Source organism: Saccopteryx bilineata, chromosome 10 (assembly GCF_036850765.1).
Source record: "Saccopteryx bilineata isolate mSacBil1 chromosome 10, mSacBil1_pri_phased_curated, whole genome shotgun sequence".
Taxonomy (NCBI): Eukaryota; Metazoa; Chordata; class Mammalia; order Chiroptera; family Emballonuridae; genus Saccopteryx; species Saccopteryx bilineata.
In genome coordinates, this window is record NC_089499.1 from 33,737,407 (window position 1) to 33,763,446 (window position 26,040).

The 26,040-nt window shown below is 47.4% G+C and overlaps 1 protein-coding gene across 1 annotated transcript in view; it reads left to right on the forward strand.

Annotated features, from left to right (window-relative positions):
* Window positions 1–10,645: 10,645 nt before the first annotated feature.
* Window positions 10,646–26,040, forward strand: part of SH3BP5 (SH3 domain binding protein 5) — a 75,006-nt gene continuing 59,611 nt past the window's right edge. The window contains exons 1-2 of the mRNA XM_066245941.1: window positions 10,646–11,026; window positions 12,684–12,746. Coding sequence (XP_066102038.1) covers window positions 10,883–11,026; window positions 12,684–12,746 — 207 coding nt within the window. The 5' untranslated portion in view covers window positions 10,646–10,882. The remainder of the gene's footprint in view (window positions 11,027–12,683; window positions 12,747–26,040) is intronic.

A 26,040-nucleotide genomic window follows, 5' to 3' on the forward strand; every position in this document is an offset into this window, starting at 1 on the left:
TGCTCTGTTGCAACCAGAGCCATTCTAGCGCCTGAGGCAGAGGCCATGGAGCCATCCTCAGTGCCTGGGCCAACTTTGCTCCAATGGAGCCTTGGCTGCGGGAGGGGAAGAGAGAGACAGAGAGGGAGGAGAGGGGGAGAGGTGGAGAAGCAGATGGGCACTTCTCCTGTGTGCCCTGGCCAGGAATTGAACCCAGGACTCCTGCACACTAGGCTGACGCTCTACCACTGAGCCAACCGGCCAGGGCCGACACCTTCCTTTTTAAACCAAGTTTCTGCCCCTGTCTGTTGGGTCAAAGTCTTTATTCATTATTCTCACTAGAGTTGTCAGGCTGCAACAACATAATGCATATACAACACAAATAACATAAAAATTGATGGCAAAGTAAAACCATCTGTCAGTCTTGCAAAATACGCAAGATTTCAAGATTAGGAAAGCAATTTTGGTGAACTGCCCTCATCATTGGCAAAGCCATTGACAAATGAGGAAATGGCAGTGTTAGCCCAGAGAAGGTCTATGAGGAGGCGAAGCAGAAAGACACTGCCTAGGAGAAGGGTGTGGACCTCAGAGGGGTAAAGGAGACACCTGGACAAATGAACAAAAGCCTTAAATATTTTTGCCAAAGTCATACTGTTTATTATTATGCTGTGAAAGTTAAGTCATAATTGCATAATTTCTTATTATATGATCTTATAATATTATCAGAAAAATATGCCCAAAAAACCACTTGAAGCAACAGTGGATTGATCGTTTCTGTGGTGGTAGTGGTTGCCATTCTGAGAGTCAGCTGGTGGCACTGCTTACCTGACCTCTTGGCTAAGGCACAGCCTCTAAATCAGCGGTTCTCAACCTGTGGGTCGCGACCCCAGTGGGGTCGCCTAAAGCCATCAGAAAATACATAATGCATATCAGGTATTTACATTCCAAATCATAACTGTAGCAAAATTACAGTTATGAAGTAGCCACCAAAATTATTTTTTGGTTTGGGGTCACCGCAACATGAGGAACTGTATTGCGGGGTCACGGCATTAGAAAGGTTGAGAACCACTGCTCTAAATATTGGTGCCCCAGAGCTTGGTCCTGGTTCTCTTCTCTTCAGCATTTCCTCTTTCCTAAGTGATCTCATCTGGTTCCTTGGTTTTAAACATTATTTACATGCAATTGCTGCTCAAATTTACATCAGTAGACTTGATCTTCAAGTATATGTTTTTAGACTCGACCTCTCCACTTGAGTGTTTTTTATAGACACTCAGACTTAGGTGTTCAAAAACACACTTCTTGACTTCAAAGCTGTTTCTCAAGTATTCCCTACTTAGCTCACAACATGGCGGTATCAATCCAACTTAAAAAAATCTCAAGAGTTATTTTTGATGTCTGATTCCACCCACCCCCTCCTCTAATGGAATAGCAAGTTTTGTTGAGTCTATTTTCAAAATATATCCCAATCAACTGTTTCATCTGTCCCCTCCCACTTAGCCCAAGTGGCTACATCGCTTGCTGGGGCCCCTGTGGCAGCCTCGTCCCTGGTGTTCCTGCTCCCACTCTCCTTCACAGCCATCCCATGTCTACCTAGCAACAATGGCCATCTTTTAAACATGTAGATCAGATTGTGTCATTCCTCCTCTTAAATCCTCCCAATGGCTTCCCATCACCTTTATAAAAATCCCAACTCTTTCTCATGTCACCCCAGAATCAGATTTGCACCCTCGTCTCGCATCTCATTTCAACACCCTGACCCCTTGCTCACTCTCTGCCATCACATGGGCTGTCCTGCTGGCCCCATCGTCAGGGTTTCTGCTATCCAGGTCACGGCTGCCCGATTCCTTCTCATCATCAAACCTCAGCTCCAACGTCATGACACAGAGGCCTTCTCCATTGACCTTCTAAGGAAGCACCCCCGCCCTGCCCCAGCCTTCTTTATTTGGTTATCCAATTACTTTTTCTTCAGAGCAATTATCACCATCACTAGCTACAACTATTTTTGCTTATGTATGTATTTAAATTTTTGTCCAGTCTTCCTTTAGATTATAAACCCCAAAGTGAGAAAGGATTTTGTCTAATTCGTTCACTGCTATGTCTTCCTTCACAGAGGCTGTCACATAATAGATGCTCAGTAAATATTGTATTTGTCAACTAAATAGATTTAAAAATACAATAAAAATAACTTATTTTCCTAATTTTAAGTCTTGTTTTTCAGGGTAAAGTCTCCCTAAACACCCTTTTTCACTATTTTATTTGAAACTTTGGTTTCCTTTATAAGGGGATTTGTTTACATGGCCTTTTCCTGTACCAATTATCTTTGAACAATGAAGAGCTCCTGTTTTGTGTAGACTAATAAGCCTGTGGAGTAAAGAAGTGAGGGAAAGAGTGACATGATTTGTTCTTGGTTAACCCGAGCTTGGTCACAATCATGAATCATTTTTCTTCCAGGGAAAAGATGCCCTTTCCCCTTTAAAATTCATTCTAGCACCTTGTCTGCAATGTGTTATGCTCACTGGTTTGTGGCATATGGAACCTTCTTTCTTCTTTTCTTTTTTTTTTTCATTTTTCTGAAGCTGGAAACAGGGAGAGACAGTCAGACAGACTCCCGCATGCGCCCGACCAGGATCCACCCGGCACGCCCACCAGGGGCGACGCTCTGCCCACCAGGGGGCGATGCTCTGCCCATCCTAGGCGTGTCCATGTTGCGACCAGAGCCACTCTAGCGCCTGGGGCAGAGGCCAAGGAGCAATCCCCAGCGCCCGGGCCATCTTTGCTCCAATGGAGCCTTGGCTGCGGGAGGGGAAGAGAGAGACAGAGAGGGAAAGTGCGGTGGAGGGGTGGAGAAGCAAATGGGCGCTTCTCCTATGTGCCCTGGCCGGGAATCGAACCTGGGTCCTCCGCACGCTAGGCCGACGCTCTACCGCTGAGCCAACCGGCCAGGGCCTTCTTTCTTCTTTTCAATGGAACCCTTTTTTCTGTCTCTAAGATTCTAGCACCATTTTAAGTTCTGCAGGTCCTCTCAGACCCCAGATAAACATCGAAAGTCTCTTTCCTGGCCTTTAATTCATCTGGGTCCAGCGAGTTGAGTTTCATTCAATTTAGGAGACAGTTAAAGGTTCTCATTAGAGGGGAGCAGCCACAGTGCAAGACAATTTGGCAACATGCTGACGTCACTGAAGCACAGGATTAAACAGACTCCTCGTTAATGTGGAGGCCCTGATCCCTTCCTCTCAATGAGCTGGCTTCTGCCGCTCCTTGAGTTCTGAGAACCAGTCATCTGGGGCCGAAAAGCATTGTTGAAGGGTTTGAGGTCCACTTTTTAAAATTCTCTTCCATCTTGTCACATGATCCTTTGGAGTTGTTGGAAAGAGAAGGAAAAGAGAGAGGAAGGCAGAGGGAACCAATTCTCGTGGAACCTGACCACAGGGTGCTGAGGCGTGCTGGGGAATCCGCTGCGTGTGACCCTGCTCTGCCAACAGGGCTCTCAGGTTCACTTGGGAGTATGTGAACTTTCCAAAGGGCTCAGCTGCTCCTCGCTACTCCTGTGGACTTCTGCCAAGCAGAGAAGTCTGAGTTTTCATGTCTGAATGCCTGAGGTTTAACTGCTGGCTCAAAAAAAAAAAAAAAAAAAAATCTTTTTTGATTGATTTTAGAGAGAGAAACAGAAACCTTGATCTGTTCCTGTACGTGCCCTGACATCCGACTAGAATGCAAGCTCCGAACAACAGAAAGTCCATGTCTTTTGTTCACAGTGGTACCCCTGACATCTGGTACAGTATCTAAAACACGTGAAGTGCTCAGTATTTGTTAGATGAGTAGAGGACAGATGAATGAACGGCATCGCACCTTCTGTAGTCTACAGTCCAGAGTTTTTAGCCTGGCAGTCAAGGCCCTTGAGGACAAGCCCCAAATGTTAGGCTCCAACCCTGCGCCTTCCACTTTCTAGGGTCTCTTTCAAATGATTTCCCTTCTTGTTCTCGGCCTTTCCATCCCCTCCATGATTTTCTCATGTTGTTTCCCATCTGGGAAGCTCTTTCTTTCTCTTTTTGACAAAATCTTTCCTTTTTGAGGACATTCTGTTTATTATTCAAGGCCCAGTACCAACTTCTCTGTGAAACCATCCAGGCCCTTGTGTGCAGAACAGTGGGGTGGCTTGTGTGCTCTTGCCCGAGGATGACACGGCCCTTGTCAGCTGCCGGGAGAGCAACCCCTCATACCGCCCACCTCCTCATCAATGACTGGCCCTGCCCTGCTCTGCGCCCTGAACTCAGCCCAAGTGCTCTGAGGTCAGCATTGTCTCACTTCCTCTGCTTCTTCCACCCCTGGGTGTTCGCCTCTTTGGTTTCACGTTTCACAAAATAGACTGAGGACCCTTTTCGACCCAGCTGGAGATCCCCTCTGTTCACCTGAAGTTCTGAGCATGGCAGGATTTTCTGTGAGTGTTTATTAAACAAATCCAAGTTTCTCTCCACACTTACAGAAATAGAAACATCCTCAACCCCTCTCACCACTGCAATGGGGGACCAAATAAAGAGAGGGTGTCTCTTTGCTGGTGACCTGCTAGTTTTATCGTTCAGGGAGGAGGAGTCTTGGATAGTAGGTGTGTGACGTCAGGGAGGAGGTGGGCTTATGAAAGCAGAGGTTGATTTTAATCCCACAGAAGAAACCAGGGCATTTGACAAGTAAGGCTCGTTACATAGAAATATGTGAAGCCAGGCCCAGCCTGCGAGGTACCTTTCTCCTCCTGCTTCTGAATAAGCAGCCGGCTGTTTTACATGGCAACCAGGAAGGACAGAGGCTGTGATTTTTACCTAAGAAGATTCACTTACAACTTGAGGAAGTGGTGGTCAGGGAAAAAAACACAGAGTGTATTTCTCTCCAGTGTTAGGACTTAAACAAACTGCAAGGAGGAAGTAAAAATAAATCAAACAGGGAGTGTGGTTTCCAAGCAAAACAGTCCTCAAGATTTTTGTTAAGATGTCAGCCATCCCCCAACGGACCACACTGTGCGTGCACCCTGTGATCATCAGGCCCTTGCCAAGAAATTGCAGCTTTGAGACCAGTGTGTCGTGAACCACTGGGACTCGTCCAAAGCCTGGCAAGGCGGAGACTGGTGCTCCCAAATCACACACAAAGCATGGGGAAGCTAACCATTTTCTCCAAAGGGGCAACATTATAATTAGGTGATGACTTACTCATAGGAATTGACAAAAGTGTAGATGCTAGGAAATAACCAAGGAGATGCCACACAAGCAGCACCGTGTCTAACCATCTCCTCAATCGTTTAAAATTGTTCAATTATATTAAGTCTTTTCAAATGGGCAAAATTGTACGGTGCCTGTAATAATGTTCCACCAGTGGCCAGCTGGGGTCTTGGCCAACATCTTTTGAATGAAGAAGGAAGCGGAACATGTAAATGCAAATAGAAAAAGTAACAAACCTAGAGTACAGATTTCCTCTCAATCAGTGCTTCTCGAACTTTTTGGTGCCAGTACTCCTTTACATATTTTTAAATGATTGGAGATCTCAAATAACTGTTGTTTATGGGGTTATATCTACTGGTGGTTACCATATAAAAATTCAAACAGAATTTTAAAAAGCACTTTTTATTAATTTATCTAAAAATAACAGCAATAAATCCATTTGTTTGATGTTAACATAAATACTATATTTTTATGAAAAGTAGTTTTCAAAATAAAATAGATTTCAAACAAAGTAGTGAGCCCTGGCCAGGTAGCTCAGCTGGTTAGAGCTTTGTCTGAATATGCCAAGGTTGTGGGTTTGATCCTGGGTCAGGGCACATACAAGGATCAAACAATGAATGTATAAACAAGGGGAACTGCGGTAGGCAGTTAGACACGAGCAGAGCAAGGACAATAGGCCAGGCCTCAGTTATGTCTCAGCTCCAGGCTCAGAGAAGCAGCAACAGCAGCAACATCAAACAGGTGACCCCACAGCTGATCCCCAGGACCAGCTGCATTGATTGAGGACCCTGCCCTGGCGCCGACCAGTCAGTGGAGACCAAGACCCTGAAGGACACACCTGGAGAGATGGTGAATATGTTGTTGGAATCCTCCCTTGGGACCTCCCCTAAAACCTCCACCGTTAAAAGCCCTGAGGATGACCTGACCAGGCGGTGGCGCAGTGGATAGAGCGTCGGACTGGGATGCGGAGGACCCAGGTTCGAGACCCCAAGGTTGCCAGCTTGAGCGCGGGCTCATCTGGTTTGAGCAAAAGCTCACCAGCTTGGACCCAAGGTCGCTGGCTCAAGCAAGGGGTTACTCGGTCTCCTGATGGCCTGTGGTCAAGGCACATATGAGAAAGCAATCAATGAACGGCTAAGGTGTCGCAACGCGCAACGAAAAACTAATGATTGATGCTTCTCATCTCTCCGTTTCTGTCTGTCTGTCCCTGTCTATCCCTCTCTCTGTCTCTGTAAAGGAAAAAAAAAAAGCCCTGAGGATGAAGGACCCAGCACTCTCCCACCCCCCACCCCACCCGGGAGCATGGCCTCGCCTTGTCCCCCCTCAAGGCACGGTTCTCTCTTTTTTCTAAGCTCCCCTTCTTCTGCCTCTGCACAAATTCCTTCTAACTTTCAACATAAACTTTCTTTTATATTTTGAGTCTTGGCTCTGAATTCTTTCCTAGCCAGAGCTCAAGTCCTGAGATGCTGAACGAACATCTGGTTTGACCCCACCAGTCTAAAACACTTGGTGCCATTTTTGTTCCCATCGCTGCCAATGGACCAACAAATCGATGTTTTTCTTTCTCTTTCCCCTTTTATCTCTTTTAAAAAAATCAATAAGTACACTTTTTTAAAGATTAAAAAATAATGAGAAGGGTATTATTTTACATTTTTTCAAAACTCTTTGATGTGTGCCTTAATAGAAGACAGCTGGATTCTTGTATCTTCTGCATTCAATCTGTTGTGATATCATGTGCCTGTTTCTGGAAAACTAACGTACATTCATGAAAGAGTGACAGTGAAAAACGGCAAACATTGTCTAGTATTTAGTATGAATGTAGTTTTGATCTCATGAGCACCCTGATTGGTCTCAGAGACGTCCAGGGGTCTCTACCCCATACCTGTAGAGCCACTACTCCAGATCAGTATGCCAGCTAAAATAAATGTCAGGCATTCGCTTGACTGACAAGCCATTTACATGGCTTCCCTTCCTAGTATTTGCAGTAGGCAGAATTATAGACTGACACGTTTCCTGTTCCCAGGTGTACATACTCCTGTATAATTTTGTGAATATGATGGGATAGTCACTTCTATAATTAGGTTATGTATATGGCACATTTGACTTTAAAATGGGAGAATAGCCTGACCTGTGGTGGCACAGTGGATAAAGTGTCGACCTGGAATGCTGAGGTCACCGGTTCAAAACCCTGGGCTTGCCTGGTCAAGGCACATATGGGAGTTGATGCTTCCTCCTCCCTTCTCTCTCTCTCTCTCTCTCTCTCTCTCTCTCTCTCTCCTGTCTAAAATGAATAAAGTCTTTAAAAGAAAAAAAATTCAAAAATATATATATAAATAAATAAAAAATAAAATGGGAAAATAGTTGCCTGACCAGGCGGTAGCGCAGTGGATAGAGCGTTGGATTGGGATGCGGAAGACCCAAGTTTGAGACCCCGAGGTCGCAGGCTCATTTGGTTTGAGCAAAGCTCACCAGCTTGGACCCAAGGCCATTAGGGTTTGCTCGGTCTGCTGAAGGCCCGCGGTCAAGGCACATATGAGAACTCAATCAATGAACAACTAAGGTGTCGCAACAAAAAACTGATTGATGCTTCTCATCTTTCTCCCTTCCAGTCTGTCTCTGACTCTTTCTCTGTCTCTGTAAAAAGAAAATAATAATAAAAATAAATAAATTCAAAAATATTTTTTAAAAAATGGGAGAATATTCTGGGGTTAGCTGACCTAATCAAGTGAACCCTTAAAAGGAATTGGGCTCTTTCTGAGGAATAGATTGAAGTGTGCAAGTGTGCAATTTCATTCAATTGAACACAAGTGAGGTTCTCTGCTGCTGGTTCTGAAGGTGGAGGAAGCCATATGGCAAGGAGTGCCAGCAGCCTCCATAGCTGAGACCGACCCTTGGCTGATAGTGGGCAAGGGGTCAGGCACCTCAGTGCTATAACCACAAGCAACTGAATTCAGCCAATAACTTCACTGAGCCTAAAAGAATTTTTCCTTCAGAATCTCCAGAAAGGGATGCAACTTGGACCACGCCCAATTCAGCCTGGGATACCCTGAGCGGAGCGCTGAGTCACACCGTGCCTGAACTTCAGACCTACGGAACTGTGAGATAATGAAGATGGTTTTATGCTGCTAAGTTGGTGGTAATGTTACACAGCAATGGAAAACTAATACAGTATGTATTATTTTAAATTACACAAATAATTACAAATACATCTAACATGTAAAAAAATAAAAACATTAATGAGAGATTAAAAGTTCTCTTTCCTCCCCCATCCTAGCCAATCTTGAACCCCTCTATACCCCTTTTTCCTAGGGGTATGGTATAAATACCCCCTTTGTTGGGTATGAATCCTTCTTCCAGACCTTTTTCTATGTATTTATGTACACACACACACATATCTATATATACCAACAGAAAATATGTAGTACTGCTGGGGTTTATTTATTTATTTTATTTTAACTTCAGAATACTAATGGGATTAACACTACAGCTTGCTCAATTCTCCTAAAAATAAGACTACAGAAGTCTGAATTGATGTTCCCTATGTTGTATAGAAGCATTTGAACACTCTATTATTCTTAGATCTAAGTTTAAATAGATATGTATTTTGGCTCTGGCCAGATAGTTTGGTTGGTCAGAGCATCGTCTGGAAGCTCAGAGCTTGCTGGTTTTGATCCCTGGTCAGGGCACATATAGAAACAGATTGATGTTCCTGTCTCTCTCTCTCTCTCTCTCTCAAATAAAAAATAAATGTATTTTGGAACTTGTTGTTTAGAATGTTGATGATGGGTCCCACCAGCTGAGAAGCATTTAGAGTTTGGGCTGACCTCATGTTTCTGGTTTTTGACCACTGTCTTTCAGGTCATTCACAGCTAGGATAAACCTGCTCAGTTTCAGGCTCACTTACAAGGCACCAGAGAAACATTGGTGGCTCTTGTATCCCAGAGCAAACCATTATGGCCATCTGGTCCCTGCCTGCATCTAGCCCTGGAAAATCAAGGAACTTCAGAACATCTTTCAAAGAATCGCTAACTCAACCTAGTCGGTTGCTAACTCACTCACTCACTTGGTTGGAGTGTCATCCCAATACGCCAGGGTTGGGGGTTCGATCCCCAGTCAGGGCACATACAGGAATCAAGCAATAGATTCATGAATGGGTGGAGCAACAGGTCAATGTTTCTTTTCCTTTCTCTCCTCCTTCATCTCTCTGTCTCTAAAATCAATTTAAAAAATGGCTAACTCTCCATTGATTTAAAGAACAATCAATAGAAAAGAAAAGAACAATACATAGGTGTGACCTTTTCAGAAACAAAACAATGGCAAGTACCTGTATTCTGTGTAGGGGATAGGACGAATCTCCTTTGAATGTGTACCACAGTGCCAGCTGATGGAGGGTGGTACCTTGCCCAAGGAGTAACTCTCCAATGTATTGTAACTTCTGATAAGACAGCCAGAAGCAGGTTTTCCAAGGTGGCTTTAATGACAGGCTCTCATCAAGAAGCTCCTTTCCCAAGCAAGCTTGTCCTCCATATTCAGAGAGCCGCTGGGCCACAAGGCTCTGCGTGAAAAGTGTGCATGCACATTCTGCAATTTTGTAGTGAAGGAGACACTAGCTGTGGCCAGTGGCAATGTCCTTCCTGCTTTGCTACGGTCATCTCATCTTGTGCTCCCCTGACATCACAGTGGTCCTGACATTTTATAACAGCACAGATATGCCCTTTCTATCTTTGGCCTTTTGTGATGTTGAGTTTGCCAGGGAAGCTCTGGGTGGGCAGGAGAGCTTACCAGTTCATAAATCCTTGGACAGAGTGTGCCCATGAACAGAGGTTACATTTATGCCTCCTTGAAAAGGCTGTACCCATCCACCCATATCCTTGATCCATGGGTTTTCCATGCTGCCTAGCTGCTCAGGTAGGAGCAGCCCACAACTATGAAAGCACAGCTGTTTGGGTATGGAGCTCTGCCCACGGCGGGCCATAGCCTTTGGACAAGGATTCTGTGCATAGAGCAGCAGGTGATTCCCCTCTGAACTTCTGTGTCTAGGTGAGCATCCGTTTCCACTCCCTTTCCTGGTAAAAGTCTTCAAGAGGCTACAATTCCCAAGGTACTCCCAAGGAGAGAAACCTGCTTTGGGCATCTACTGACAGGGGGTTGAGTTGAGTCTTGAAACTGGTCCAGGGCCACTGGGTTCAGGCTTCTAAAGGTGACTTCAGAAATTGGAAATGCCCCCAAATTTCCTTCCATCCAGTTAATTTGCCTTAGACCAGGAGGGAGAAAGCTGCTCCGAAAGTAGGCGTCCGACATTGGGTAGTTTGTGATATATTCGGGCTGCTGAGTTCAACAAGGGTGAGGGCCCCTATTTCACCAGGGCGGAGGTTTTCAGAGGGCTGGGTTTTTGTGACTGTGAGCGGGGTAACTAGGAGGAATAGTCAGAGCAGCACGGAGGGCGGCCCAGGCGGGACGGGGGCGGAGCGGGCGGCGCTGCGCTGACAGCCGCGGCAGAAAGGGGGCGGCCGCACCCATTTCCTCCGCTACGCCTCGGCCGGAGAGAGCCGCATCGGCGAGCGGCGCCTCCCCCGGGTCTGCTGCGGCGGCTGGCCCCCCGTGCTGGGTTGTGTCGAGACGGCCCCGGGCGAGCCTGCAGCGACCGTAGCCGACGTTCCGAAGCCCGCCGCGCGGTTCGCGTTCCGGCTGCCCGCATGGACGCGGCATTGAAGCGGAGCCGTTCGGAGGAGCCGGCTGAGCTCCAGCCGTCCGCTCGGGACTTGGAGGAACAGGAGGTGGAGGAAGAGGGGATGGAGCAAGAGCTGGAGGAGGAAGAAGAGGTGGACCCCCGGATCCAGGTAGGGCGCGCGAGGGGCGCCCCGACTCCCGGCTCCGCGAGGGCCGCCGCGGAGGTCGGCATCGACACCTACACCCGCCTCGCAGTCCCCAGTGCCTGCGGTCTGTGGGCAAGAAGAGAGGGTCTGAACCCTGTTTCACTGGGCTCATGGGGAGGCTGCAGTGCCCGCGTGGGTGCAGCCTGACTGTATTGCGGGGATCCCCCCCGCAGACTTTGGGGAGGATCCTGGGGTCGCCGCAGCGTGCCCAGCGGTTCAGTGGATGTGCAACAAAGGGAAAAAGGGGGTGGGGGCGCCATGCGAGTATGGGGGTACCCTGGCCAGGCTCCCGGCGCCGTGGGCATTGCCCGGCCTTCTGCCCTGGGAGGAGGGATTGGCCGCCGGGTGGGCGTTGTCCGCCCTGCAGCGTGGGCTGGCACCGGTGCCCTGGGTTCCGAGGCTTCACCTGGCACAGGTGCCGGGCCTGAGCCATCTTCCTCCTTTGATTCATTGTTACCAAACTGAAGGGTTTATTGTCACCACTGGCTCAACCCTGCACTTGGCCTCAAACGGTTTAAAATCCAGCTTTTCCTTGTTATGAGATTGAGTGTGAACAGAAATCCGGAACAACTGATGCGCAAAGCTGACGCGGGGAGATGGCAAGGGGTTTGGCCTGGATCTCTGCGCCTCCATTTCTAAGAGAGATGATTAAAAACAATTTCCAAGCCGAGATCGAGGAGTGACAGCTTAACCTCTTAACCCTCCAAGCAAAAAAGCACAGCAAATCCCTTTTTCAAGACCTGTTTTTCTACCCTTTCCATAAATCGTTTTTTTTAAAAAAATATATATATATTGCTTTTAAGTATGTTTTGCAATTCCTGGAACCCTAATTGATTTTTCAATGTATAGATCAATTAAAAGCTCATTTAACTTAGTTGTTTTGATTTAAATGAATTGTTTTGGCAGATTAGCAAGATAAAGATTAGGAAATGTTTGCATTAGAAATTTTATTAATCATTTTGAACTACTATTGTTTTCTTGATACGGGAATTCTGTTAACAAGATCCTTTGTTTGCAGAGTAAAATGAGTTAACTTCATGCTGGGTACTTTTTACAGAATTTCATTTTGTAAATGTTTATTTAAAGGTAGTTTTTTTCCTTTTAATACCTAGAGAGAGTGAATAAATAATTGGAGGCTTGAAAAGATTATCGTCTTTATAGAAAAATACTCAACCACCAATGAGTTAAAGGCAGAATTCTGCCCTTGATTGAAACCATTTCACTGGGTTTATACTTTTGCTTGGCCTTGTTTATTTTCTTTCATTGTTTTATTCTGCAAAGTTCTTGCTGTAAAGCAGAAGGTCCTGTTTTGATTTGGCCCCTGAACCATTTGTAGCAGGTGGGTTCACCTGAAGGCACAGACCTAGAATAAATCTTTGACCTTCTATGAGAAGACAGATTCCTAGGACCTTATGACATTTAAATCAAGAAAACGTTTTCAGAAATGCTGGCATTTATTTGCTCTTCCAGCTAAAACTCAACTGTTTGCCTTGAGAATTAATGCCTGTCTCCTCCCTCGTCCCACAGATTGCTGGAGTTCCTTTTGCAGGTAATGGGCCGAGTCATACAAGAAACAAAATAACGATCCCTTAAATCTTTTTCTCCCTCTTTTCTTTGTTAGGGAGAATTGGAGAAGTTAAATCAATCCACGGATGACATCAACAGACGGGAGACTGAACTTGAGGTACAGAGAGCTGGGTCCTTGTTCTTGGAGTGGTGTCAGTCCAACTGACACCGGAATGGTTAATTTTGTTTTAGTAGCTGGAGGGTGATGGCTGGCGTCCCCTCCTCGAAGTTGAGCAACAGCCTGCTGTCTGACAGGATAAAGTACACCACTGAGCCCAGCTTGTGGGTGGAACACATGTGGATCCAATTTCACATGTGTTTCATCATGGACGCTCTGTGGGGCCAAAACCAAGAGCTGTACGCAGGCGTAAAGCCCTGAAGTTAATGTGTCTGTGGAAGAACTAAAGAGCGGAGGGGGAAAATCAGATGGACTCTTTGATGGAGAAAAGAGAAATGAACTCGCTCACAAAAACCTCTTCAGTAATTTAGGGCGGTTCCTTACATTGTGCTTGGAAATGTGTGTTTTCTCAGACTTAAACCTTTTTTTTTTTTTTTTTTTTTACTTTCCTGCTCTAATAATTCACCCACTTCTACTTCCCTGCTCATTTCTTTATTGTCTGCTTGTGTGTAGAATATAATTATCTTAATGGTAAGGAAAAGCTGTTTAGACTGGGAAAGGGCTTTCCTGCTGTGAAGAGTCTGCAGAGACTAGGACTTGATTTGCATTTCATAAACATCTCCCAACCTAGAGTGTAAACAGATTAGCATTCTTCACAGCTACCAATTAGTCCCCATCTCTTTTCAGCAGTGGTTGGTTTCACCATCCATCGGTGGGTTTGAACAACCCCCCGCCTATCGCTGAGAGCCTGTGAATGACTGTCAGAGCTGAAGGAACACGGGGAGCTGTTGGGAGGACCTATTTCTGTAGTAGGAGAAATAGGGAAGGTCTGCAGAGAGGGCAGGAAACATCTGGTCCCAAAGGTGAGTGAGGGTGAAGGAGATAGGAATGCAGTCTACCAGCAACACACTGACAACCTTGACTTCCTGCCTGCCTGCCGTGCCCAAGGCCCAGGAGGTACCAAATCTGGAGGTGGGAATGGGGGTTCAGAGCTTGTTTTCTGAGCTGTGTACGAAGGGTTAACTTCTGTATTGTGATTGTAGCTTATCTATGGACACTGGCTGCCCTCTCCCCCAAGTGGAGTCAGATCTGAGTGTGTACTTGAATTCTTTTCACTCAGGATGAATCGAGTTTCTTTGTTGGGCAACAGAAATCTCTCCGAATCTCCAATTTGTAACAATACATTTAGCAACAACAAAAGCCCTGCCATTTCTGCAGGGATTTACAAAGTGTTTCGCAACCCCTGTCTCAGTCCATCATGTCGTAACAGCCTGAAGTCGGGTTGTCCTATCTGGCCACTGTGGCTGTTTGAATTTAAATTAAATTCATTCAAGTTAAAGATGAATAATTTAGGTCCTCAGTCCCAGTCACCACATTTTAAGAGCTCAAGAACTACTGTTTTGGACAGAGTAGAGAACACTTCCACCATCGTAGAAAGTTCTAGTGGACAGCACAGGCCTGGGAAGTAGGGAGGTGGTGACAACCTCTTCAGGTGAGGACAGAGGAGCAGTGACATTGCAGAGCCTGGCCATTGCCATATCCCTTCCAGCTGTCATGTTCTACCATCCCCAGTATGAATAGACAAGTTGGAAATAGCATTTCTGTTTTTTGTGGTTTTTTTTTCCAAAGGACTGATTGATTCATTCAACAAGTGTTTGTGTGCCTATGCTATGCTGGCCACTGTTCAAGTAGTGCTTACTTACCTTCTGAGGGTAAAATTGTTTCATCTGTGAAACTCTTTTTAGCCCTGATTTCTGAATCCTTTTTCTGAATCCACGTTGGTATTTGTGTGACACAGGAAGGCGCAGGACAGGTGTTTCCTGCCTTGCTCTGGCGTGCACTTGGCAGCAGCAAAGAGGTGGTCAGAGCTGGCCTGTGTCGCTGGCTGACCTTTCCATGGTATTATTTTAACCAAGATGGACTCAGAAATATAGTACAAGTGATGTAAGCAATTAAAGCGCCCTGGTAGCCACATTAAAAAGTAAAAAGAAACAGCTGAAATTAATTTTACTCTATTGCTTTTAACACAGAACGTTCCAGATAGTATCATTTTAACATGGAATCAATATGAAAAGTCATTGAGATATTTTACAGATATTTTTATATGAACTCTTCAAAATCTGGTGCCTGTTTTATACCTAGAGCACATCATTTGGACTGGCCACTCAGCTCTGTGTGGCACTGGGCAGCCCGGGTCTCACTGGTGTTTCCAGTCAAACTCTCAGAGGAGCAGCGGTGTTCATCCTGTGTGGCTCTCTGGGCGCTTGTCTGCTCCCAGAGCCCAGAGAAGAGTGTGGTGTCGCTGTGGGTCTGTGCTGGGCTCTTCAGTCAGGCCCTGGGCGCAACTTTGTGTCAGGCACTTATTGGGGGCCACTGCAGACAGGTGGGTGAACGAGACAAAGGTCTTCCTTTCAGGGAGTTGAGATTTTTTTTTTTGTATTTTTCTGAAGCTGGAAATGGGGAGAGACAGTGAGACAGACTCCCGTATGCGCCCCACTGGGATCCACTCGGCACGCCCACCAGGGGGCGATGCTCTGCCCCTCCGGGGCATTGCTCTGTTGCGACCAGAGCCACTCTAGCGCCTGGGGCAGAGGCCAAGGAGCCATCCCCAGGGCCCGGGCCATCTTTGCTCCAATGGAGCCTTGGCTGCGGGAGGGGAAGAGAGAGACAGAGAGGAAGGAGAGGTGGAGGGGTGGAGAAGCAGATGGGTGCCCCTCCTGTGTGCCCTGGCCGGGAATCGAACCCGGGACTTCTACATGCCAGGCCGACGCTCTACCACTGAGCCAACCGGCCAGGGCCGGAGTTGAGATTTTGATTGGGGGTGAGGAGTGGAGAGGTGGCTGATAGTTACGGATTGTAGCCCCTACGGTAAAAGAGCGTTGGGGCAGGCTGTAAGAGAGGAGTCGCCGATTGCCCCTGAGCAGAAGCCTGCAGAATGGGCGTCCATGCTGCAAAGAGCAGCAGATGGCACGAGTAGCGGGGGTGGCAGAGGGGAGCGTGCCAAAGGATGTGGGACAGGAAGCAGAGCAGTTTGATACTCGGTTGATTCTCGTTACTCGTGGTCGTTGTTTTCTCTGAAGTCGCTGTGAACACTGAGTTAGTGACGACTGAAGCCTTGCTGCTGGAGGGGAGACGTGGCCAGAGGCTCGCAGGACCCTGACCCCACATCAGGATCCCGCAAGCCTCTCGGCACATTTTTGTCAAAGAATCAATACATAACCTTGTTTTTATGTGTGTTTTTGTTTAAAGACGCTTTACTGACTACGTAGTATTGATTCCCTAATGTTGAACTCATGGCAGCAGCACAAAGATTTATGCCTGAATGTAGCCTGTGCAACACACAGACGAGTTCTCTGTAAGACCTGTCACAGCCTTCTTGGGCTAAGGGACACAGGCAGCACTTGGGCACTAGGCTTGGGGGCCAATTTAACCAGCGTGATTACCAACAGAAAACATAGAAATGCAAAAACCGTGGCACTGCATGGACCATACAAGGGACAGTTTTTAGAGTATGAGAGCCAGAACCATAAGGCAGAGAGAGGGTCTTCTAGCTGGACTTAGACTGGGAACGTGCATGTTGGGTGACAGTCTTTTTGCCACTCTGTGTATGTCCACGAGTGACTGTAGAAGCACCACGAGTATTGATTGGGAGCTGTTATAAATTTTAGTGAGTATGGAGCCTGCAAATAATGAGGATTGACTGAAATAATTTTGACCCTCTAGAGCAGTGGTCGCCAACCTTTTTTGGGTCACGGACTGGTTTAATGTTCGAAAATATTTTCACGGACTGGCCTTTAGGGTGGGACGGATAAATGTATCACGTGACCAAGACAAGCGTCAAGAGTGAGTCTTAGACGGATGTAACAGAGGGAATCGGGTCATTTTTTAAAAATAAAACATCGTTCAGACTTAAATATAAATAAAACGGAAATAATGGAAGTTATTTATTTAGTTATTTTGGGTCTCCGGTCCGTGACCCAAAAAAGGTTGGGGACCACTGCTCTAGAGGAGGGTCTTGTGCTGTCCACATTTCCTTTCCCTGGTGATTATGATCTGGAGTGCCCAGCACCCCTCCTGACTCTGACTGATTAAATTGGTGACCAGGTTTGCGCTGGCTTCAGCTTCACACATAGAACGTGGCTTAGTTGTCTCTGGGCAGCGGTAGGCTGAGGTGCAGAACTGGCCTCACCTTTAGTATCCCATTCTAAGGCGCGGCTCTTTAAATCGGCAATTACCAAGAGGCCTCTGGATGCCGGCCACCTGCATGTCGCCAGTTGGCTCTCTGCCGCTTTCTGCTACCTCGCTTTGCCTCTGACCTTGTTTGAACAGTGCTGTGTCCCCTTTGCACTCTGATTGATATCGAGAGGGCCAGCCTTTTCAAGCAGCTGAAGGGAGTAACCTTTCAACCAGAGAGGCCCTTGGATAGAAGCCTGATGTTTCATATTAAGAAACTAAAGGCATATTCCCACAGACACACCCCTGATTATTGAGTACCCCTGTGCTAAGGACAGTTTTAGGTAGTGGGTAGAGAGCAGTGAAGAGAATGGACAGAACTCCCTGTCCTCCTGACACTTATGTTATGGAGAGGGAGCAAATGCAGTTGTGAACATCACAGTAGTTACCTGGCAATGTATGCTAAGGAGAAAAACAGGTCAGGAAGGGGCCTTGGCAGTGTGGGTGTGGGGGAGAGGAGGAACGAGGGGTACGGTGTTCTACAGTGTGTCTGTAAAGTCATGGTGCACTTTTGACCGGTCACAGGAAAGCCACAAAAGACGATAGAAATGTGAAATCTGCACCAAATAAAAGGAAAACTCTCCCAGTTTCATACCTATTCAGTGCAGTTCGATGTGGGCTCACGCACAGATTTTTTAGGGCTCCCTAGGTAGCTATCCCGTATAGCCTCTACAGACTCATCACTGACTGATGGCCTACCAGAACGGGGTTTCTCCACCAAACTGCTGGTTTCCTTCAACCGCTTATCCCACCGAGTAATGTTATTCCTATGTGGTGGCGCTTTGTTATAAACGTGCCGATATTGACGTTGCACTTTGGTCACAGATTCAAATTTAGCGAGCCACAGAACACACTGAACTTTCCTCTGTACCGTTTACATCTCGACTGGCATGGCCATGGGCTGCTCCGCTGTATACACGGTGTTACGTCATCATCTGCGCATGCGCACATGCTGCCACATCATCCACAGAAACTGGGAGGGTTTTCCTTTTATTTGGTGCAGATTTCACATTTCTATCATCTTTTGTTGCTTTTCTGTGACTGGTCAAAAGTGCACCATGACTTTATGGATACACTGATGGGTGAGAAAGACGTCCCTGAAAGCATGTGTGGAGAGAGTGAACCACCAGGCTAGGTAGGGGAACAGCATTTGAGAGGGAACAGCATTCCAACCGGAGGGAACAGCCAGTGCTAAGCTGAAGGTGTGGCCTGGCTGAGGACCAAGCAAGGGGGAACCAGTGCTCTGGGGATGGGGTGGGCGATGAGTAGAAGAAAAGGAGAGATTCAGAGCGAGAAGTGGTCATTCAGGTGTGGCCATGCAAGTATGCATGCTGCTGCTGAGGAAGAGGAAGGGGGGAGGAAGGACTGGGGGAGGAGTAGGAGAAGGGGGAAGAGGAAGAGGAGGAAGAGGAAGGAGACAGAGGACAGACACAGTCAGACCTAGTTACCCACATACAGCTTTTCTGGCTCCTAGTGATCAAAAGCTGCCTTTTCCAGCCTGCCCTTCCCCAGAGAGGCAAAGCAGTTGTTGGAAACTGGTCATGCCCTGTCCCTCGCTGCTGGATGGGACAGTGTCTGGGCACACTTGGAGGGCAGTTGGAAAAGCATTTGATTCTAGACATCTGTGTTCCCCAAACTGAAATGAGGCCCGTACCCAGAATCTGCCTTTTCCCCCATGCAGAAACCAGCAAACATTTCCTCTTAAGAATAAAGTTTTGAGAAAACAAACAAACAAAAAACCCCATATAATAATAAAAAAAATAAAATAAAGTTCTGAGCTTGGAAACTTGAGGGTGGGAGAGGGAAGGTCGGGTGAATTGGAAGCAGTCTGGCCTCTCTCTAATGGATTATTCACACAAGTCAGGGTAAGAGAGAGTTTCTTTCCTGAAAGGATAGTATTGTCACATCGGAGCACTTTGACACCCATGTGTGTGGGATGTGGGTGGTGCTGTGTGTTTATGTGGTGTGTGTGTGTGTGTGTGTGTGGTATGTGAGTGGCTGTGCACTGGAGGAAGGCCCTCTGACTTCAGCTGTGTTTTGAAGAAACGACAAGAGAATGTTTGAAGTGACAAATGGGTAAGGGGAAGTGAGGAAGAACCATTTCTTGAAACTGTCACCAAGCTCCGGGCCTGGTGGCAGGTTGCCCAGTGCGGGCTGGGAGGGGCCCTGACCTCTTTGGACTCAGGTGAGATCTGGTTCAAGGAAACACTGGCCTAGAGCAGGGGTCAGGATCCTATGGCTCGTGAGCCAGATGTGCTCTTTTGATGGCTGCATCTGGTTCACAGACAAATCTTTAATAATAAAAAAAATAATAATGTTAAAAATATAAAACATTCTCATGTATTACAATCCATTCATTTCCTACCGCTCATGTTCATGGTTGCGGGTGGCTGGAGCCAATCACAGCTGTCCTCCGGGACAACACCAAATTTTTATTGGATAATGCGTAATGTACACGGGTCATTGTATGGCTCTCACGGAATTACATTTTTTTTTTTTTTGTATTTTTCTGAAGCTGGAAACGGGGAGAGACAGTCAGACAGACTCCCGCATGCGCCCGACCAGGATCCACCCGGCACGCCCACCAGGGGCGACGCTCTGCCCACCAGGGGGCGATGCTCTGCCCCTCCGGGGTGTTGCTCTGCCGCGACCAGAGCCACTCTAGCGCCTGGGGCAGAGGCCAAGGAGCCATCCCCAGCGCACGGGCCATCTTTGCTCCAATGGAGCCTTGGCTACTTGGCTGCGGGAGGGGAAGAGAGAGACAGAGAGGAAGGAAGGGGGGGTGGAGAAGCAAATGGGCGCTTCTCCTATGTGCCTTGGCCGGGAATTGAACCTGGGTCCCCCGCACGCCAGGCCGATGCTCTACCGCTGAGCCAACCGGCCAGGGCCCAGAATTACATTTTAAAATATGTGGCGTTCATGGCTCTCTCACCCAAAAGGTTTCCCAACCCCTGGCCTAGAGGCATTCACGTGAATAACACAGCCCGTCCTGTGGCTGAGTCCTGTGTGGGTCCCTCAACTGGACCTCAGACACAGTCCCTGCCCCGAAGAGCTTGCCAATTCCTGGATCCGAGTACGTAGTTATGGAGTGAGAGGGATGCAGGGCCCTTCGGGAAGCCAGAGGGTCTTTGTAGAATAGGGGGCATCAGAGTTGAAGCCTGGAGACCCAGATCATTTGGGAGAGATCGTTAACATCCCGAGTAGCCTAGAAGTGGAGGAGGAAGAGGGAAGACAGTACAGCCATCCCTGCACTTGATGGCACGGGGAGGTTTAGGAGGGCTGTGACTCTGACCATGGGCTGGTGGTAAAGGTAAACAGCAGGTGCTGCTGGGGACCCAAGCTGGGGCTGCTGCCGCTGTTCCCACAGCTCAGACCTTTAGTTTGGCCACCAGAAAGGTAGGACTTAGAGCTTTCTGCTTCAGTGGCAGTCCCTGCCCCCCCTTCCCCCAAAGCCATTGCTAGGATGTCAAGGGGGTATAACTTTTGACCCAGCAATTGCACTTGTAAGAATTTATCCTAAGGGAATAACTGGGCAAGGATATAGGTTTGATAATGTTCATTGCAGCATTATTTAAAAATGGACATAGTAAATCTGAATACTATCAGTAGGGGTTGGTTAAATATGTAGATGAATATTATACATATGCAATGGTATGCATGTTCTAGGCCTGAAGATGATGACACAGCCTGTTGTTAACATAGAAAGACGTCTAAATGGGAAGAAGCAGATTCCAGAAGAGTCAGTAGTAGGGTGCTCTTCTTTAAAATATGTCTGTGTGCATAAACTGCCTGGAGAAGATTACATACCAATGACACTTTGGGAGGTGAGATGAGTGACATTTATTGTCTTTATACTTTTCTTTATTTTCTGAATTACTTGCATAAAGTTTGTACTACTTTATAGTCAGGGGAGAAATTACCCAAAGCCATGGGGAAGAGGTGGGTGGAGCATCTTGGCATTGGTGACATAGGGTGGTGTTGGGTTAAAATCTGAGGTCTGCTGACTTTTAAGGCCACTTGTCCCCCGGGAGCCTGAGTCTTGTCATCTAAGAAATGGGGACTTGTGATTCTTGCCCATGTCCCTGGGTGGCCTGGAGGACAAGAGGAGACACTTTGTGTGAAGGGTGCTCTAACAGTTGTGTAGCCTGGTGAAGGAGAGGTCTCCTGTGTGTGAGTTTGCAGGGAGTGCCCAGGCCCGCTGGGTGCCAGACACAGACAAGTGTCCGACGAGATGTCCCTTGGAGCCTGGCCTGCCATGGGGTCTGGTAATGGCTCTGCTCTCTTTCCCCAGGCCCCGCCATGATGTTTTGTCAGTGGATGGCACTGGGTCAGGGGTCAGAGAGAGGGCTTGTACAGGCTGGGATGATGGGGGCATGGTCTTGGCATTCTCTGGAGCAACAGGGCACTGCTCTGTGGATGGGTCTGCTGGGATCCGGAAATCGGTTTGTTTCTGGTTAGGCCTGCTTTGTTAGGATCTGTCTTCTCCTGGGATTCTGGCATATCATAGATGCTCAATAGATATTTAAGTGAATGAATAGTAACAGATCTCCCCTCCATGGCTGTGTGATCTTGGGCAAATTACTTCATGTCTCTGGTCCTTGGTTTCTTCATCCCAGTGATGGTGTGGAGTAAGCTATCAAATATTATCGCTGTTACTGAGCAGGGTGGTGAGGGCTGCAGTAGGGTGGGTGCTTGCAGGAAGGGTTTTGTGTCCATCCTGGAATGTCGTTCTATCTGTTTTTGTCTCCTAACTGCCCCTCGACAGTAATGATGCTAATGATGAAAATTAGCCGTGCGGCAAGCCCTTTTCATACATATGCTCACCAAATCTTTAGAACACCTTCGTGAGATAGATATTTATCAGCCCCGTTTTGCTGATAACAAAGCTTAGGCATAGAGTCCAGTCGTTTTGTTCCAGAGCAGTTGCTCAGTGTTAGCTCTCCTGACGCTGTGGAATAGACAGCTCTTTGTTCCATGGGGGCGGCCTGTGCCTTGTAGGCGCCAATAACAGCACCTCTCCTCTCCAGCTGTGACAACCAAGCATGTCTCCAGACTTGCAAGTGTCCCTGGGGGTGCAAAATGACCCTTGGTTGTGCCCCGCCGCTCTAGAGCAGTGCCATCAGAGTGTGCCCCTTGCACCGGCAGCCTCAGCGTGACAGGAACCTGGGAGAATTACAGCACCCTGGGCCCCACCAGACCTGCTGAGTCCCAATCTCTGGGGCGTGGCGCAGAGGCTGTCTTGCCCAGCCACTCCCTGTGTCGTGCACTTCCCAGCACCCTTCTCACCTAGTGCATGTTCATCAGGCTGTATTATGGTCACTGGTTTACTTGTCTGGCTCCCCCACGAGATGTGGCCCCTGCCGGGAGGGCTTGGCCTCCCCATCTCTTTGTCCACAGTGTCTCATGCAGTGTCTACACACAGGGGTGCAATGAATGTCGGAATGAATATTAGTTTTTGCTTAGAATTAAGAGCCGCCCCAAGACACAAGTGTGACATTCAGAAAGTACTACTACCTGTGTCCTTGCCTTTTCCTAAATCCCTCACTTACGGAGGTCTTAGCTCATGAAGGTCAAAGGTTCTGCCCTGCTTGGAGAGTTTGGCATTTTTTTTTTCTTTTTCTGAAGCTGGAAACGGGGAGAGACAGTCAGACAGACTCCCGCATGCGCCCGACCGGGATCCACCCGGCACGCCCACCAGGGGCCACGCTCTGCCCCTCCGGAGGTCGCTTGGCCGCGACCAGAGCCACTCTAGCGCCTGGGGCAGAGGCCAAGGAGCCATCCCCAGTGCCCGGGCCATCTTTGCTCCAATGGAGCCTTGGCTGCGGGAGGGGAAGAGAGAGACAGAGAGGAGGGAGGGGGGGAGGGGTGGAGTAGCACATGGGCGCTTCTCCTGTGTGCTCTGGCCGGGATCGAACCCGGGTCTCCCGCACGCCAGGCCGATGCTCTACCGCTGAGCCAACCGGCCAGGGCCGAGTTTGGCATTTTAAGAGTGGCCTTTCACATTAAAAAAGGATGGCGTGTGTGAATATGGACAAATGGCCATGTTCTATTTAGTGGGAGGAAGATTAGGTAATAGACTATAAAATGTATGTAAAACTATATGTAGAATATATATAAAACCATGTATACAATAAATGAATATGTGCAAATGAGAGAAACGTCTAGAACAGAGGGATTCATAGTGTGGTCTATAGATAGTGAATTGCTTGTTACTAGTTAAGGTGAAGTAAATAGAGAAATTGAGAAACTTAAAAAAAAGAAAATGACATCACCGGGCGATGAGGTAGCATTTCACTTGTCTAGTTAATTTAAATTATATTCTACAGGAGTGTTGATTCACGGTGGGTTGGAGGTTGGAAGGGCACTTATTTCCACATAGTTTGTGAAGCATGGCTCTAGAAAAATGTACCCTCAGATGTTGCTAGTGGTTATTGCTAGTTGCTAAGAATGCTGGTGATTTTTTATTTTTCATTTCTTGACATTTTTCTAAACTTCCAATGACCATATTTTATCATTTTTCATAGGCAGGGAATGGGGGTAGAATGAAGCACTATTATAAAAAAATGTCTTTATAAGTCGAATGAATTTCTAGGAAAGGAATTTTAGGAACTCTGTGAAGGCTAGAGGGAAAAATATTTCAAATGGGTAGTCCCTGCCTTGCTGGGCTTGCTCAGTGAATTACTGAATTGTTAGACTCTCATTGTGGTAATTCAGGGAGGGCTGCAAAGTGCCTTAAAGGCATGTTAGGATTGTCTACAGCTAAGAAACCCTCATTTATGAAATACAAAATAATCACCGAGATGTAATAGTGGAAAACATTTCAAATATTAAGAATATTTAGCCCTGGCCAGTTAGCTCAGCGGTAGAGTGTCGGCCTGGCGTGGGGGGGGACCCGGGTTCGATTCCTGGCTAGGGCACATAGGAGAAGTGCCCATTTGCTTCTCCACCCCACCCCCTTCCTCTCTGTCTCTCTCTTCCCCTCCCGCAGCCAAGGCTCCATTGGAGCAAAGATGGCCCGGGCGCTGGGGATGGCTCTATGTGGCCTCTGCCCCAGGTGCTAGAGTGGCTCTGGTCACGGCAGAGCGACGCCCCGGAGGGGCAGAGCATCGCCTCTGGTGGGCGTGCCGGGTGGATCCCGGTCGGGCGCATGCGGGAGTCTGTCTGACTGTCTCTCTCTGATTCCAACTTCAGAAAAAAAAAAAAAAAAAAAGAATATTTAGATATTCAAACTTAGTTACTATGTGAGTTTGAGTATTTGCCTCATCTCTAAATGAATAGACTTATGGGCACACGGGCTCTCTTGCACAATCTTATTCACTTGTAGCCACATAGCAAAATGTCATTAGTATGGGCTGTTGACTAGAACGCAGAAATAGCTCTATAATATCTAATATTGTCTCTGTTGCCTTAAAAAAAAAATCAAGGTGTCTTCTTTCTAAGCTATAAAGGCCAAGGAGATAATACACAAACTTTCCTGGCCCCTCAGCTGAAACCCATCCTAGGCATGTACAGTGACATGACTGTCCCTAGGTTATCCAGGGTGCCTCCCTCTTCCCAAGGTGTCCTCGGGTTCTGCACATCAAGAGGAGGTTGACTGTGGGGTCAGTGGATTGGTGGCTGTCCCCATGGTTGATGGAACTTGAAAATTCTCCAGGCAGCAGAGAGCCGTGGTCCCTGTGGACTGCAGCCTTTTACTATTGAGCCGTTCTTTTTCTTTTCCTTTAGTTTATTTAAAGAATTTTATTGCATTTCTTGGGGTGACGTTGGTTAATAAAATTATACAGGTGTCAGGTGTACAATTCTATAACCATCATCTGTGCACTGTGTTGTGTGTTCCCCACCCCCAGTCAGTCTCCTCCATCACCATCTACCCCCTGTACTTTCTTCTGCCCCCCTTCCCTTCCCCTCTGGTAATCACCACACTGTATCGATGAGGTGTTTTTTTTTTTTTTTTTTGGCTTAATCCCTTCACCTTTTTCACCCAGTCCCCCCTCCCCCCCCAACTCACCTCCCCTCTGACAGCTGTCAGTCTGTTTTCTGTACCTATGAGTCTGTTTCTATTTTGTTCATTAGCTTCCACATGTAAGTGAACTCAAAGGGTACTGGTCTTTCTCTGACTGGCTCATTTCACTTAGCGTAATAATCTGCAAGTCCGTCCATGCTGTTGCAAAAGGTAAGATTTCCTTCTTTTTTATAGACAAGTTGTATTTCATGGTATAAATGTACCGCAGCTTTTTTTTTTTGTATTTTTCTGAAGCTGGAAACGGGGAGGCAGTCAGATAGACTCCCGCATGCGCCCGGCCGGGTTCCACCCGGCATGCCCACCAGGGGGCGATGCTCTGCCCATCTGGCACATTGCTCTGTTGCAACCAGAGCCATTCTAGTGCCTGAGGCAGAGGCCACGGAGCCATCTTTGCTCCAATGGAGCCTTGGCTGCGGGAGGGGAAGAGAGAGACAGAGAGGAAGGAGAGGGGGAGGGGTGGAGAAGCAGATGGGTGCTTCTCCTGTGTGCCCTGGCCGGGAATCGAACCCGGGACTCCTGCACGCCAGGCTGCCGCTCTACCACTGAGCCAACCAGCTAGGGCCCCACAGCTTTTTTAAAAAAATTATTATTATTTTGTTTTTTACAGAAATGGAGCAAGAGTCAGAGAGAGAGATAGATAGGGACAGACAGACAGAAACGGAGAGAGATGAGAAGCATCAATCATCAGTTTTTCGTTGCGACACCTTAGTTGTTCATTGATTGCTTTCTCATATGTGCCTTGACCGTGGGCCCTCAGCAGACCGAGTAACCCCTTGCTCGAGCCAGCGACCTTGGGCCCAAGCTGGTGAGCTTTGCTCAAACCAGATGAGCCCGCGCTCAAGCTGGCGACCTCGGGGTCTCGAACCTGGGCCCTCTACATCCCAGTCCGACCCTCTATCCACTGTGCTAAAGCCTGGACTGGCTTTTATTTTAATCCCCTCATCTACTGATGGTCACTAGGGCTGCCCGAGCTATTATTTTTCTTTCTGAGCCTTTATTTTATTTTTTATTTTTTTAAAAATATTTTATTTATTGATT